Source organism: Ranitomeya variabilis, chromosome 2 (genome assembly GCF_051348905.1).
Source record: "Ranitomeya variabilis isolate aRanVar5 chromosome 2, aRanVar5.hap1, whole genome shotgun sequence".
Lineage (NCBI taxonomy): Eukaryota > Metazoa > Chordata > Amphibia > Anura > Dendrobatidae > Ranitomeya > Ranitomeya variabilis.
The window spans coordinates 1,155,889-1,173,025 of NC_135233.1; the positions used below are offsets into that span (position 1 = coordinate 1,155,889).

The window sequence follows — 17,137 nt, forward strand, 5'->3', positions numbered from 1 at the left end:
TCTTGGCTAATGTTTATTTTCCAAATCAAGGTCAGCAGAGCTTCGGTGCGGAGTGCGGGAGGCGCCTCGAGGAGTTTGCTGGCTCCTCTCCTGTGATACTGGGGGGCGACTTCAACATTCCCATGAACCCAGTGGTAGACGTCTCCTCGGGTAAGACTTCATACTTGCTTTCTTCTATTGCTCGGATCCGGAAACAAATGCGTGACATGAGACTAGTAGACATATGGAGGGTACTTCATCCTGGCACAAGGGATTACAGCTTTTTTTCACAAGTACACAATACTTATAGCAGAATTGATTATTTTTTTATCTCTCATAACTTACTGGACCTTCCAGTGGAGGCAGAGGTGGGTTCGATTCTGTGGTCAGACCATGCCCCGATATATCTCTCAATTCTGCTTCATTCTAACATAAAACCGGGATTTTCGTGGCGTCTAAATGAGAACTTACTCCAAGACACACTATGCAAAGCAGATGTGGTAACAACGATCTCCAACTTTGTAACAGACCATGGGGGGGGACAGCACATCTCCTCCTATGAAATGGGAGGCTCTAAAAAGTGTGATACGGGGAGTTCTCATCTCGCATGGTGCGCGCCTGAAGAGGGAGAGGGTTGCGGAAATAATCAAACTATCAGACCAAATTCATAAATTAGAAACGCAACATAAAAGAGATCTTAATGATGTTACGTTCGCACACTTGTCTACAGCCAGGCAAAAGTTGCTCGCCTTATTGGATCAAAAATCACGTTATATCAGGGAAAGGCTCCGAAATCGCTTTTATCAATTTGGAAACAAAAGCGGCAAGATTCTGGCTAGATACATTAACCCACGCGGCACAAATACATTTATTCCCTTTATTAAAAACAGGAGGGGGAAAAGGTGCACAATACCAGGGACATCATTTCAAGCTTCAGTGATTATTATAAAGACTTATACAACATAGATAGCCACTATAAAGATATGTCCACATCCTCACTCCATAACAAAATTAATACATATCTACATCAAAATAATATACCCCTCCTATCGGAAGATAAGGTCATGGACAGAGAGGGAGTTTACATTGGAGGAGGTATCGGAAACTATCAAAGATTTGAAGCAAGGAAAAAGTCCTGGTCCAGATGGGTATTCAGCTGGTTTTTATAAATCATTCTCCACATCACTGAGCCCGATTTTTCTCGAAATGTGCAATTCGGTTTCCTCCGGTGGTTCCTTTCCCCCTCAGGCTTTAGCCGCCCATATCACGGTCCTACCAAAACCAGATAAGGATCCCTCGTTGTGTAACAACTATCGTCCAATATCTCTAATAAATTTAGACGTAAAAATCTATGCAAAAATGATTGCAAATAGACTGAGCCCTCTCCTTCCAAACGTGATAAATCAAGATCAGGTGGGTTTTGTTCCAGGCAGGGAGGCGCGGGATAACACCATACGGACCATCTCTATAATAGATGGTGCGGGGCGGGGTGATCCTATGTGCATTCTGTCGATTGATGCCGAAAAGGCCTTCGACAGGGTGCACTGGGAGTTTTTATTTCAGGCTCTGGGGGGGATTAGTTTGGGAGAAAATATGATGCATAGAATTAAGGCCTTGTATGCCTCCCCTAGCGCCCAGGTAAAAGTAAATGGCGCCCTTTCGGACGCATTTGCAATCAGGAATGGCACGAGGCAGGGGTGCCCGCTTTCCCCTCTCTTGTACATCCTGTCGATGGAATATCTAGACACCGCCATACGAAATAACCCCTCTATCAGAGGAGTTAAATTAAGATCAGAGGAGCACAAATTGGCGCTTTTTGCCGACGATATCCTTTTATATATTACTTCCCCTCTAACTAGTATCCCCAATATCATATCAGAATTAGCGAAATTTGGACATCTAAGCAATTTCAAAATTAACTCCCACAAATCTATGGTCTTAAATATATCATTACCACTATCTGAGGTGGGCCGGTTGCGTGCCTCCTTCCCGTTTGGGTGGCGCTTCGATTCACTTCCGTATCTAGGGGTCAAGATAACAGCCAAAACCTCCGGATTGTACGACGCAAACTTTAAAACGGCGTTACAAAAAGCGGAGCTGGACCTGGAGAAGTGGCATAAACTTAAATAGTCCTGGTTTGGTAGAGTCATCGTAATCAAAATGGACCTATTGCCACATCTTTTATATTATTTCCAGACAATCCCGTTATACCTTCCTGCTTCCTTCTTCTCGCGACTTAAGAAAGCGGTCACCCGACTGGTCTGGTCCCACACCAGATCACGAATATCATATTTTGTAGTAAGCAGATCCAAGAAAGTGGGGGGAATTGGTCTACCGGATTTCTTAGTCTACAGTCGTGCCTCAATCGGTACCTGCATTTTAGACTTATACCACAGCAGAAACAATAAGAAGTGGGTTGGCCTGGAGGGTAATCTTGTGGCGGGGATCCTCAGACGATACTATGGAACACGGGAGGAGGGGGGAGGGGAGGTCTGGCCTTCCCTTCATGACTAGGAACATGCTTCTACTTATCCGGCAGAGTGGCAGGAACATAATAACCTCTACAGCCCCGGGACCACTAACCCCAATTTACGATAATCCTCACTTCCCTGCAGGACTCCGTAGGGAAACCTTCCTGAGCAAGGACAGGGCCTCAAAACCCATTATATTTGACTTCATAAACCAGACGGGTGTTAAGTCCCTACACGAAATATACCAGGGGGGGGGAACCTCCTGAGGGCTCTTGGTTCTTCTATGAGCAGTTAAAAAGCTTCATAAGCACAACATTTAAACTTAACAAGTCCATGGGGGTGTTGACCCCTTTTGAAAGAATTTGTCTTGCTAAGGAGCCCCCGGTCCGCAAGGTCTCCTTGTTATATAACCTTTTTCAAGAGAGTCAAACTCCAACACATGATTTTCCAACGTTTTTTTCGAGATGGGAGAGTGACTTGGGGATTTCTTTGTCTCAAGAGGAGAGGGACAAGATTTTATTGTTCACTTTTAGGACCTCGTTGTCTGCTGTATCACAGGAGAGGAGCTGCAAGGTTCTGTCGAGGTGGTATAGATGCCCTTGCCAGGTTCATGCTATGTTCCCGGTGATCCCAGATATTTGTTGGAGATGTGCATCAGAAAAGGGGACATATGTTCATATCTGCTGGGAATGCCCGCCCATAAAGAAACTTTGGATGTCAGTCTTTGATCTTCATAATAAATTATCCATCCGCAAAATACAGCCCACGGTGGAACTAGCCCTTTTGTCTCTGTGTGACCTATCGATCTCTGGGTTTAAGAGGAGTCTTCTCAGACATTTTCTCACGGCTGTCAGGAACTTGATTCCCCGATATTGGAAGCAGGATCGCTACCCCTCATGCTCCGATTTTTTTGCGGAACTAAACAATATATACAGAATGGAACAATTGATAAGCCAATCCACTGGGGATTCTGAGAAATTTTATAATATTTGGGCTCCATGGATTGTATTCAGGGAGACCCCAGAGCTGGACGTGTGGCTGTCTAGATCCTAACCCACATCTGAAACCGCTCTGGATGCGTTCACAAAATGGATGCTGCTCCTTTACCCTGGCCTGCTGTCGTGGCTTAAAACCAATATCAGCGATATACTGACTTTTCCACCGCTACACGGGGATTAGAGTCCGCCCGGGGGGGGGGGTGCCGCATTCCCCGTACTTATTGTACCCTCCTATCTCTACCCGCATTTCCTTCTTTTTTCTTCCTTTTTCCCTTTCTTTAACTTCCTCTCTTTCTATCTACATTCTCTACTTAGTGACATTCTCTACTAAAATAAACGACTAAATATAGTTAGTAATGCATGATTTTCTTCGCTGTTGTTTACATGTTTCAACAATGAAAGTTATTATTGCTAAATCGAAAGTGATATCATTGGCATTGGCCAATAGCACTCGGAACTCGCTGGGACTTTTCTCTTCTTGCCAGAATTATGGGATGTATTCTATTGATTTTAACAACTATGTTTCAGCGTTGTTCCCTTTCTGTATTGTTTATTTGCTTCAATAAACTTGATTTATACAAAAAAAAACAGCAATTCATGAATTTCTTTTGGTTGGGGGGTCATTTATACCGCTCCGTGTGTGGTAAAATTGATAAAGCAGTTTTATTCTTCGGGTCAGTACGATTACAGCGATACCTTATTTAGATTTTTGTTTTGTTTTGGCGCTTTTATACAATAAAAACTTTTATATAAAAGATAATTATTTTTGCATCGCTTTATTCTGAGAGCTATAACTTTTTTATTTTTCCGCTGTATGGCGGCTTGTTTTTTGCGGGACAAGATGACGTTTTTAACGGTACCATGTTTATATCCGACTTTTTATTGCATGTTATTCCACTTTTTGTTCGGCGTTATGGTGATAAAGAATTTTTTTTGCAGTCCAGACCCAGATCACCACAATGGGACTCAGGAAGAGATTTATTATCCAGGAAAAGACCTTTGACTGAAGGGACATTTTCTCTATTAACAAATAGTTACAATAATAGGAAGCAAACCGTGAAAATCTGGACTTGAGCAATAGAGCAGCACCTTCAAAATTGGTCTGGAAGATCATTTCAGACAGAATAAATGCCATGAGAAGCGGCTGTTCTAAAGAGAGCACTGCTCATCTAACTCCAATGTTCTTACTATGGTGAGATCTCTGAGGAGGTTTCTTCTTCTGTTCTGTTCACCAAACACAAAGAAATATTCACCCTTAAGTCATTTATCTGAATATTCAGGGGTGAATTTTTACTCCAAGCTGTGTATAGTTGTACACTTGATCAATGATCTTAAGGTGAACCATATTCTGGACCATGTACATGTTGTACTTACCGCACAGCCCCATAGACGAGGGTTTACTGGTGGAGTTAGATTCAATGATCATCAGACCAGTGCTGTGGAACCACTGAATCTGGACATCTGAAGGAGTATCGATCAGGTACATATTTCCTGTATCCACGATCTTATACCCATATTTCCTGACCATTGGCCAGGCGTTCCTTGAGTTTACAGCAACCTATAAGAAAGAATATTTTAGTTACATCGTGTAGAAGAACTAATGAAGTGTTACGTATAATATGCTACCACCGACGAAAAGCCATCCCAAATGTATTGCCAATGACATACTGCCAGTGATAAACTGCCTAAGACGTGAAACTGAAAATAAATGATTAAAGCCATGCTCCGGAGAGATGCTGCCTGCGATTTAAAGCCAGGAAGATGCTGCCTCAATCTACTGCCGGGAAGGTGCTGTCCTCAATCTACTGCTGGGAAGGTGCTGTCCTCAATCAACTGCCGAGAAGGTGCTGTCCTCAATCTACTGCTGGGAAGGTGCTGTCCTCAGTCAACTGCCGAGAAGGTGCTGTCCTCAATCTACTGCTGGGAAGGTGCTGTCCTCAATCTACTGCCGGGAAGGTGCTGTCCTCAATCTACTGCCGGGAAGGTGCTGTCCTCAATCAACTGCCGAGAAGGTGCTGTCCTCAATCTACTGCTGGGAAGGTGCTGTCCTCAATCAACTGCTGAGAAGGTGCTGTCCTCAATCTACTGCCGGGAAGGTGCTGTCCTCAATCTACTGCTGAGAAGGTGCTGTCCTCAATCTACTGTTGGGAAGGTGCTGTCCTCAATATACTGCTGGGAAGGTGCTGTCCTCAATCTACTGCCGAGAAGGTGCTGTCCTCAGTCAACTGCCGAGAAGGTGCTGTCCTCAATCTACTGCTGGGAAGGTGCTGTCCTCAATCTACTGCCGGGAAGGTGCTGTCCTCAATCTACTGCCGAGAAGGTGCTGTCCTCAATCTACTGCCGAGAAGGTGCTGTCCTCAGTCAACTGCCGAGAAGGTGCTGTCCTCAATCTACTGCTGGGAAGGTGCTGTCCTCAATCTACTGCCGGGAAGGTGCTGTCCTCAATCTACTGCCGGGAAGGTGCTGTCCTCAATCTACTGCCGGGAAGGTGCTGTCCTCAATCAACTGCCGAGAAGGTGCTGTCCTCAATCTACTGCTGGGAAGGTGCTGTCCTCAATCAACTGCTGAGAAGGTGCTGTCCTCAATCTACTGCCGGGAAGGTGCTGTCCTCAATCTACTGCTGAGAAGGTGCTGTCCTCAATCTACTGTTGGGAAGGTGCTGTCCTCAATATACTGCTGGGAAGGTGCTGTCCTCAGTCTACTGCCGGGAAGGTGCTGTCCTCAATCTACTGCTGGGAAGGTGCTGTCCTCAATCAACTGCTGAGAAGGTGCTGTCCTCAATCTACTGCCGGGAAGGTGATTTCCTCAATCTACTGTTGGGAAGGTGCTGTAAGGACTGAGACTGCATACCTGTTTTTGTCTGTCCTTGCCCTTAGTTCTGTTGGATTCTGCCCTTACCCAAGATGGAGTGGCTGGCTTCATGGGGGCCATCTTGTTTCCTGTCTGATACTCCTTGTTTCCTGTCTGCTGCATATATAAAGGAACTCTGCACACTATACCTTGCTTGTGTATCTTGTATCTCACCTGCTGCCAAGCTCAAGGACTTGCAACCTGCTTGTTCTTCTACTCCTCGGGATACCCCGCTTGCTTCTGGATCTACGTACCACCGGAAAGACTCTGTTACTCTTCACCTGCTCTGCACCCACCTCTGCTACGGTCTGCTCCTCTGCTAGGAGCCAGTCCAGGCTCTGACCTCTGGATACTGCATTGCTGGACTTGTACTTGCACCCTCGGTCTGTACTTCTAATATCTGCATATTCTTGACACTGTTTACTTGCTTATCTGTAAAGCTGCAGTTTGCATCAGTTATCTGAAGTTCATCATCTTCCTACTATATATATATCTTGAACTGTGATATACCGTGTTTGTCCTCATTCTGACTCACGTCATCGGTCTCCATAGAACATTAGCATAATCTTATTACAGAATACACAAGCCTCAAAGGAAATGGAGATCACTGGGTCAGAATCTATGGAGGCGCGGGTGAAAAAGCTGTGCTCATTTGTCACAGGACTGCATGCGGAGCTTCAGGCAATTAAGACAAAGCTGGGGGCATTGGAGTCTCAAACTAATCATAATGCAAATGTGGCTGATACATCTATCCAGTCTCTAGCCACTCGCCTCTCAAATGTGGAGACTACAGCTGTAGCTGCGGTTCCAGCCCCAGTTGCAAGTCCAGCTCCGGGTCCTCTTTTTCCCAAACTCCCACCATTCAGGTTTGGTGGAGAAAGAGAGAAATTCCGTGGGTTTCTGAATCAGTGTCAGTTATATTTTTCAGCTTGTGCAGCTCAGTTCGCAACTGAACGACACAAGGTGTTAACCATGATAATGTTGCTGACAAACAAAGCCTTAGCCTGGGCTAATCCTCTGATTGAAACCAATGATGCATGTCTAAATTCTCTGAATGACTTTATTACTGCAATGTGTCAGATGTTCGACGATCCCAACCGAAACCTCACTGCAGAGGCTGCTTTATTAACACTTCGTCAAGGAAAGCGTCCTGTCGTGGAATATGCTATGGAATTTCGGAGGTGGGTGCTGGACATTACATGGTGTGACTCAGCAAAATACGCAGTACTCAGGAGGGGTTTGTCTGCTACTATTAAGGATGAATTGGCTCGGGGTGAATCACCTACTAATCTGACTGACTTTATAAATCATTGTATCCGGATAGATATTCGTCTCACCGAACGCCGGCAAGAGAAGTGGGCGGAGGCCAACCGTAATAACCCTATATTCCTCCCATCCTCCTCCAGGGAAACTCAAAACAGGTCGTCTTCTCCAGCAGAGCCTGAACCTATGCAGGTTGATGCGGTTCGGAGGAGTACCATCGACGCACGCAAGGAACATCGCTTCAGAGAAAATTTATGTTTCTACTGTGGAAAATCGGGTCACTACATCTCGGTCTGTCCAGGAAAAAATCGCAAGTCCGCAGCTGCGGTAATCGAATGTGACTTTTCTGATGTCTCTTCTGTATGCTCTCAGTCAATTTCTTGCACGAAAGTGATGTCAGATGATAATCCAGACTTTCCTGATTGTAGTTCAGTAGCATCGTCACCTGTGAGTGGGGAAGTTTTTTCAATAAGTTCTGCTACGTCAATCTCAGGCGATGTCAGAAAAGACTCACTTTGTACTATTCCCATTAAGATCTGGGTGCAATCCTGTTGGGTTACTAGTACAGCCATGATTGACTCTGGGGCTAGCGGCAATTGCATCGACATTGCATTCGCTAAAAAACATGGTATACACTCGCAGAAGAGACACTCACCGGTGTTTATGGAGACCGTAGATGGGTCTCCGTTGGTATCTGGGCCGGTAGATTTTCAAACAACACCTCTGAAAATTCGTATGGGAGCAGATCATTCTGAAAAACTGTCATTTTTGCTAATTTCCTCTCCTCACTTCCCTATAATTCTAGGGTTACCATGGTTACAGCGGCAAAATCCTACTATCGATTGGAAAATGAAAGAATTGCGGTTTCCAAGTAAACAGACATCATCTGGAGAATTAACTTCAATCAGGTCAGCAATTACAGTTGAGTTAAAATTACCAATTGAATATCAAGATTTTGCGGATGTATGCGATAAAAAAAAATGCAGACAAATTGCCACCGCACCGACCATACGACTGCCCTGTAGAACTACTCCCTGGTGCCGCGATTCCATTTGGGAATATTTATCCCTTGTCTGGACCTGAATTAAAAGCTCTTAAAGAGTATATTGACGAGAACTTAGCGAAGGGATTTATACAACCATCTTCCTCCCCAGCAGGTGCCCCAATCTTCTTTGTCAAAAAGAAGGATGGCTCTCTCCACCCATGTATTGACTACCGTGAACTTAACAAGGTTACTATGAGAAACTCTTATCCACTTCCACTAATTCCCGAATTACTCGAGAGAGTGCGACACGCCAAGATCTTCACAAAATTAGATCTCCGTGGTGCCTACAATTTAGTACGGATCCGCCCCGGGGACGAGTGGAAAACAGCTTTCCGGTCACGTTATGGACATTTTGAGTATCATGTTATGTCTTTTGGTCTGCGCAATGCACCCGCTACATTCCAACATCTGGCAAATGATATTTTTAGGGACATACTCGATATTTTTGTTGTGATTTATTTGGATGACATTTTAATTTTTTCCAGCAATATCGAGGATCACCAGCGGCATGTGAGAATGGTTCTGGATCGTTTACGGCAAAACCATTTATACATCAAACTGGAGAAATGTGAGTTTCACAAAACGGAAATACAATTTCTGGGCTATGTTATTTCTCCCCAGGGCCTCAGCATGGATGCGAGCAAGACACAAGCTATTCAAGAGTGGCCAATTCCCAGGTCTGTGAAGGAGGTCCAATGATTCATTGGATTCGCCAATTTTTACAGGCGGTTCATTAAAAACTTTTCGGAGATCGTCGCACCCATCACTCAATTGACTCGGAAGAAGACGCTGTTTGTTTGGTCACCGCAGGCACAACTAGCATTTTCTAAATTGAAGGCTAAATTTACTTCGGCCCCTATTCTCGTGCATCCAGATCCAGATCGGGCCTTCATAGTGGAAGTCGACGCCTCGGACTGTGCTATAGGGGCCATACTCTCCCAGAGAACAGGTGAGAAAGATCTTCTACACCCTTGTGCTTTTCTCTCCCAAAAGTTGTCACCTGCAGAAAAGAATTACGACGTTGGGAATAAAGAGTTGTTGGCGATTATAGCTGCATTCAAAGAATGGAGGCATCTGCTACAGGGAGCATCCCAACAGACTGTTGTGCTCACGGATCACCGAAATCTTGAATTCATGAGGTCGGCAAGGTGTCTGAAACCCAGACAAGCCCGGTGGAATCTGTTTCTTAACCAATTTGATTTCATTATTTCCTATAGACCAGGCTCTCGCAATGGGAAGGCCGACGCTCTATCCAGGATTCATTCGGATGAGGTAACCTCAGCTGCGCCTTCTAGGACCATACTATCAGAACGAAACTTTGTAAGTGTGCTGCATAATCAAGATCTATTAAAGGATATTAAGGAGGCCTACGCCACAGATTCACTCCTAATTCAACCACCTAATCAGGTAAATTTAACCTTGAAAAACGGCCTTTGGTTTCAGAGACAACGTCTGTATGTCCCGGAAACAATGAAATTAAGAGTACTGAAACTGATGCATGACTCTAAGATCGCCGGTCATAGAGGAGTTCAGAAAACCCAAGAATTTGTGTCTCGTTTCTTTTGGTGGCCAACTTTCCAAAAAGACGTGCGACTGTACGTGTCATCATGTGAGATATGTGCCAGATCAAAAGTCCCTCGCTCCTCGCCTACTGGACTATTGCAACCTCTTCCTATCCCATCTCGTCCCTGGGGGTCTATATCAATGGACTTTATTGTAGAGTTGCCTACATCCCAAGGGAGGAGCACGATTCTAGTAGTAGTTGACCGATTAACCAAAGCTGCTCATTTCATTCCTTGTACCGGGTTACCAACGGCCAAACAGACTGCGGATCTTATCGTACAAAATATTTTTCGATTACATGGAGCCCCAGATGAAGTAATATCTGATCGAGGTGTCCAATTTACTTCAAAATTTTGGCAAAGTTTTTGTGCTGCTCTGGACATCAAGGAAAATTTGTCATCTGCTTTCCATCCGCAGTCTAATGGCCAAACTGAACGGACCAATCAAACTTTGGAGCAATATCTGCGTTGCTATGTGTGTCACTTACAGGATGATTGGGTGAGTCTGCTTCCGCTGGCTGAATTCACATACAATAACTCACAGAGTGCATCCACCAAAATGTCTCCATTTTTTGCTAATAAGGGATATCATCCCAGCATTCTTCCTCGACTTCCGATAGACATGTCTGTACCTGCGGTAGCCGACCGCATTTCATCTCTGCAGCGGAATCTGGAAGTTTTGAAGCAGACGCTGGCCACAGCACAAGAAAGATACAAGAAGGCAGCAGACAGATTTCGTAAACCAGTACCCACATACAAGGTAGGAGACATGGTCTGGCTCTCAACAAAGAACTTGAAACTCAGAGTTCCAACATCTAAATTGGGGCAAAAATATGTTGGTCCGTACAAGATCAGTAGCAAAGTAAGTTCTGTAGCCTGCCGACTCGAGTAGCCTAATTCTTTAAAGATACATCCTGTCTTTCATGTTTCCCTGCTTAAACCGGTAGTGGCAAATCCTTTCTCCGGGCACACATCTGCTCGTCCTGATCCAATTCTCATAGATGGGCAGGAGGAATTCATCGTGGAGAAGATCATCGATTCTCGGATTCATAGGGGACGACTTCAGTATCTGGTAAAATGGCAAGGATATTCATCTGAGGAGAATTCCTGGGAACCTCTAGAAAATATTCACGCTCCTCGTCTGATCAGACAGTTCCACAGCAGATACCCAAATAAACCAGATATAAGAACGTCCAGAGGACATCTTTAAAGAGGAGAGTAATGTAAGGACTGAGACTGCATACCTGTTTTTGTCTGTTCTTGCCCTTAGTTCTGTTGGATTCTGCCCTTACCCAAGATGGAGTGGCTGGCTTCATGGGGGCCATCTTGTTTCCTGTCTGATACTCCTTGTTTCCTGTCTGCTGCATATATAAAGGAACTCTGCACACTATACCTTGCTTGTGTATCTTGTATCTCACCTGCTGCCAAGCTCAAGGACTTGCAACCTGCTTGTTCTTCTACTCCTCGGGATACCCCGCTTGCTTCTGGATCTACGTACCACCGGAAAGACTCTGTTACTCTTCACCTGCTCTGCACCCACCTCTGCTACGGTCTGCTCCTCTGCTAGGAGCTAGTCCAGGCTCTGACCTCTGGATACTGCATTGCTGGACTTGTACTTGCACCCTCGGTCTGTACTTCTAATATCTGCATATTCTTGAGACTGTTTACTTGCTTATCTGTAAAGCTGCAGTTTGCATCAGTTATCTGAAGTTCATCATCTTCCTACTATATATATATATATCTTGAACTGTGATATACCGTGTTTGTCCTCATTCTGACTCACGTCATCGGTCTCCATAGAACATTAGCATAATCTTATTACAGGTGCTGTCCTCAATCTACTGCTGGGAAGGTGCTGTCCTCACTCTACTGCTGGGAAGGTGCTGTCCTCAATCAACTGCTGAGAAGGTGCTGTCCTCAATCAACTGCTGAGAAGGTGCTGTTCTCAATCTACTGTGGGGAAGGTGCTGTCCTCAATCAACTGCTGAGAAGGTGCTGTTCTCAATCTACTGCCGGGAAGGTGCTGTTCTCAATCTGCTGCCGGGAAGGTACTGTCCTCAATCTTCAGCCAGGAAGGTGCTGTCCTCAATCTGCCGCCGGGAAGGTACTGTCCTCAATCTGCTGTTGGGAAGGTACTGTCCTTCATCTACTGCCAGGAAGGTGCTGTCCTTAATCTACTGCTGGGAAAGTGCTGTCCTCAATCTACTGCCAGGAAGGTGCTGACAACAATATACTACTGAGGACATCTGGAACAGGGGACCCCAAGCTGTGGCTCGAGACCACATGTGGCTCACAGGCCCATGATGTGTAGCTTGCAGATGTCTGCCAGCTTAATGCATTGATATCTGGTCTAGCAAACTGCTATGAAGAGTAGGACTCCAGATGGTGACTTTTCTGAGTAGGTGTGCTGTCCCCCCCAGAGATAATTACTATTCAGCTGTTTGGTTTGCATATCATAGAAGATAAGTTCTGCATTTGTTTGTTACCCACTAAATGTATTCTCTTGCTACGCCATCATCTGATGGACAGTATTTGTTTAACTCTTGCTCTTGTTCGCTCCAATTAAGATGGTTCATACTGGGAGTGACTTCACGCTGCAGTTCATGGGTCACTTGCTCTAGGCAGCCATTTTTATAGCCTGAGTGGCTGTTAGACAGGGACCACTTGTGCTGGGCTTGTGAAATTATAATAGTACAGGGGGGTATGATTGATGTAAGAGCACTCAATGGAGGTAAAGTAGGCACTTCTGGATGTAAGTATACTGCCTATAAAGAAGTGGCACAAGGTTTCGGTGTTCATTCTGTGCCATACCTTCGGCTATCTTTATACCATGCTCTACTTGTCACTACTGTGATCATAGGGGTGCGAATGTGGTTCACGACCATCTTTCAGAGCTAAATATGGCTCTCAAGATGAGAAAGGTAAAGACATACTGGAAGGGAGGTGCTGCCAGCAATCTACTGCCAGAACAGTTATGAAGATATAGAGATTGGGAGGTGCCATCAGTGACATACTACGGGAAAGGTGCTGTCAGCGATATACTGCCATGAAGGTGCTGTCAGCGACACACTGCGGGGAAGGTTGTGTCAGCGACACACTGCGGGGAAGGTTGTGTCAGCGACACACTGCGGGGAAGGTGCCGTCAGTGACATACTGCGGGGAAGGTGCTGTCAGTGACACTGCGGACAAGGTGCCATCGGTGACATACTGCTGGGAAGGTGCTGTCAGTGACATACTGCCAGGAAGGTGCTGCCAGGGTCACACAGCCGGGAAGGTAATGTCAGTGTCATGTGTCAGGTTTGACAGCCAGTCTTCCTGAATCCAACTGTACAAGGTCATTGCATTTAGCTCTACAAGCACCTTCTTGATGTTTGCATCTCTGCTATGGAGTGATATTCTTTTCCCTCTAGGACCAAACAGTTACCTCCACCTTCTTCAACTAATTAACACACTCTTGCTGAAGATTTAAATATCTTCAGTCTCTTCAGCAAGGTGCTGATATTAGCTCAATTTTCACCTGTCTGATTGGAAGTAATAGCAGTCGGCTTGTGTCTTCTTGGAGTACTGTTGAGAGGATTGATGACGAGTGGTCTTCTCTAGCTAAGTGTATCCCGTCCTTTGTCCACCCCCTGTCTTTAGTTGTAGTGGGGGGTGACTTGATTTCACCCCGTCCCCTCTGTGACGGGGTGTACGGCAGAGCAAGAAGGGACAAGAGGCCAAGGGATGATTCCACAGATTTATTATCCAGAACGCTGGAATAACACATGCAGGTAGATCTACGGAGTCCACAATTAGTCCAACGGAACCGGTTCGGGGGCACCTCCGATAATCCTTGTGCCAGCTAACAAAACAATAGTCCACACGAGTCCAAGCGATCACAAAACAATCCCTCGAACGACGAGATATGTCCTCAGCTCAAGTCTCGCCCCGTTCGCTTCCACAGTCACAGATGTACGTGGGGTCTTGCCTCAGCTAAGAATCCCCACTCCTCCTTCCAAAGTCAACTCACATCTGATCTCAAAATAAGAATGGATTGTCTGAGCTCCTGGGATCCGCCCCTGAAGGGGGTAGGGGTCACACCTTCTATTCAATGGCTGAGTTTACCAGAAGATTCTATTCTGGTCGGCTCCACTTAGTCTAGGTTGTATGTACATTTGACTAGCCACCTGCTGTGAGGAAGAATGGCTATTCTGCACTAGTGGTGTTTACAAAGCTTAATTACATTATAGCTTAGGGCTGCAAGTATTGGGGGAAGGAGACATTGTTACAGGTAAACTCCCAGCACAAGAAAATACAATACATAAATTACAGCTAATAGAAACCAGAGAACATTTACATACATCAAATGGCATATTATTCAAATACAGGACAGGGCAAAAGTACAGATCATGACAATCCCTTCCCCTCCCAATTTGTGTACGTACTAGGGACCTCTACAGGTCGCTGGTTAAGTACACACAGGCAGAGCATAACTTACATGTGGCTTCATGCAGCCACGAATTGGCATCGTAGCTCTCCCACATCATTGCCCAGGAGAACATCTGCAGGCAGACCTCCCATCACCCCAACCAAACATCGCCTGACCCCAAAACCAAAGTTCAGATCCACAGTGGCTGTGGGAATAGTCCTCCAATGTCCACCAGCCAGTTCAATAACAATCCCAGGTCCTCTATGGATTGCCTCAGGCCGAACCACTCAGGGATCAGCCAGTGTGAGGAAAGCCCCCGAGTCACAAAATCCAATAAGTCTCTGTCCATCCAGCATGACCTCCTGCAAGTGCTTACCTCGATGAGCAGACGTCATCATAGCTGCAGGTCGCACACCATAAACTCCTAGTGGTGCAACATGGGTGGGTGAGGCACTAGGCCGGTCCTCACGTAGTGGTAACACGTCTTCCTCCATGGCACTTGGCTGTACATAATTAATAATATGACTGGGTACAGGATCAATCCTCATTGGAACAGCTGGGCAGGAGGCTTGCAGATGCCCCGGCTGCCCACATCGATAGCATCTGTGCTGGGTCTCACTCCATCCAAGGCGTCCTCTTGGGTGAGGGGTAAGGGAACCTGGAGGCCGGCCCCCACCTGAAGGTGCTGTAGGGGTTTGAGGACGACTCCTCCATGAGCTGGCTGGGCATGAGGCCTGCAGATGCCCCGGATGCCCACAACCATAACACCTGCGCTCTGCTACTTCCTCTCCTCGTCGTATTCCAGAAAATGCAGTAGAAGCAACTGGAGGCACATTTACACGGGTATCAGCATGAGGTGGTGGCTTAGAGGAACGGGGAACAATGGGGACAGAAGAACTGGGGGCCACCGGGGTTGTGGGGCTGGTAGGCCTCTCTCGATCCTCTAACAGAACCCTCCACTGAGGCTTGATGGTGAGAACCTCATCAGCTAGAGCTGCAGCTTCCTCCACAGTGGCTGGTCTCCTCTCACGCACCCATTCCCGGATCTCAGCAGGGCACTTGAAGTAAAACTGCTCTTTTAAGATAACCTGGAGAAAGGTCTCCCAGGTTAAGGCCTCCTCTGCTTCCAGCCAGCGATTACATATTTGTTTGAGTCTTTGGGCATACATCTTGAAAGACACTTCCTCATTGCAGGCTAAAGTACGGAACTGAGTCCTGTAAGTGTCTGGCGTCACAGCATAATGTTCTAGAATAGTCAGTTTAATCTCCGCATACTCACAGTTCTCTCGAGGGCCCATAGCTCTATAGGCTGTGGCAGCTCCACCCTCTAAGAGCCCCACCAGATGTCGGACTCGCTCCCTGTCCGGGACTTCCATTAATCGACACTGATGCTCAAAGTCCTGGAAGAAGCTCTCAATGTCGCCTGCAGCCTCATTAAACGGCTTGAAGTCTTTGCGGGACACTCTGGGAAGTTCCCTCATGGTGGGTGCTGGGGTTATAGTCTGTCTGGAGCTTCTAGCTGCTTCCAAAGCGATCTGCCTCTCCAGCAATGCCATCTCCTGAGCTCTGTGAATGGCCTCTCTCTTATCGTCTATTGTGGCCTCCTCTCCCAGCAATGCCAACTCCTCCTCGTACCACACAACCCACTGACTCTTTTGGGTATTTACCTCCGGCTGCAGTCTTTCCTCCATTTGCTGCGAGGATCCTTCCTCAGTGTCATCTTGCAGGCGAACTCCTTCCAAAGCCTCAATTAGCTGCTCCTTGGAGAGTCCTTTAAAACAGACTCCTACTTCACGGGCCTTTGATTGTAGGCTCCCCAAAGTCCAGTTCTTGTACTCTGCGGTGCTGGTTCCCGATGTTGGGCCATTGTCCTCCATTCCTTCTGCTCTGATCCCGCTGCTTGCCACCAGTTTGTGACGGGGTGTACGGCAGAGCAAGAAGGGACAACAGGCCAAGGGATGATTCCACAGATTTATTATCCAGAACGCTGGAATAACACATGCAGGTAGATCTACGGAGTCCACAATTAGTCCAACGGAACCGGTTCGGGGGCACCTCCCGATAATCCTTGTGCCAGCTAACAAAACAATAGTCCACACGAGTCCAAGCGATCACAGAACAATCCCTCGAACGACGAGATATGTCCTCAGCTCAAGTCTCGCCCCGTTCGCTTCCACAGTCACAGATGTATGTGGGGTCTTGCCTCAGCTAAGAATCCCCACTCCTTCTTCCAAAGTCAACTCACATCTGATCTCAAAATAAGAATGGATTGTCTGAGCTCCTGGGATCCGCCCCTGAAGGGGGTAGGGGTCACACCTTCTATTCAATGGCTGAGTTTACCAGAAGATTCTATTCTGGTCGGCTCCACTTAGTCTAGGTTGTATGTACATTTGACTAGCCACCTGCTGTGAGGAAGAATGGCTATTCTGCACTAGTGGTGTTTACAAAGCTTAATTACATTATAGCTTAGGGCTGCAAGTATTGGGGGAAGGAGACATTGTTACAGGTAAACTCCCAGCACAAGAAAATACAATACATAAATTACAGCTAATAGAAACCAG

The 17,137-nt window shown here is 46.2% G+C and overlaps 1 protein-coding gene across 1 annotated transcript in view; it reads right to left on the reverse strand.

Moving 5' to 3' along the window:
* The window catches only part of OTOG (otogelin), a 1,016,637-nt gene that overhangs the window by 187,079 nt on the left and 812,421 nt on the right, over nucleotides 1-17,137 (reverse strand). Inside the window, exon 41 of the mRNA XM_077292284.1 lies at nucleotides 4,823-5,006. Within this exon, the coding sequence (XP_077148399.1) occupies nucleotides 4,823-5,006 (184 nt within the window). The remainder of the gene's footprint in view (nucleotides 1-4,822; nucleotides 5,007-17,137) is intronic.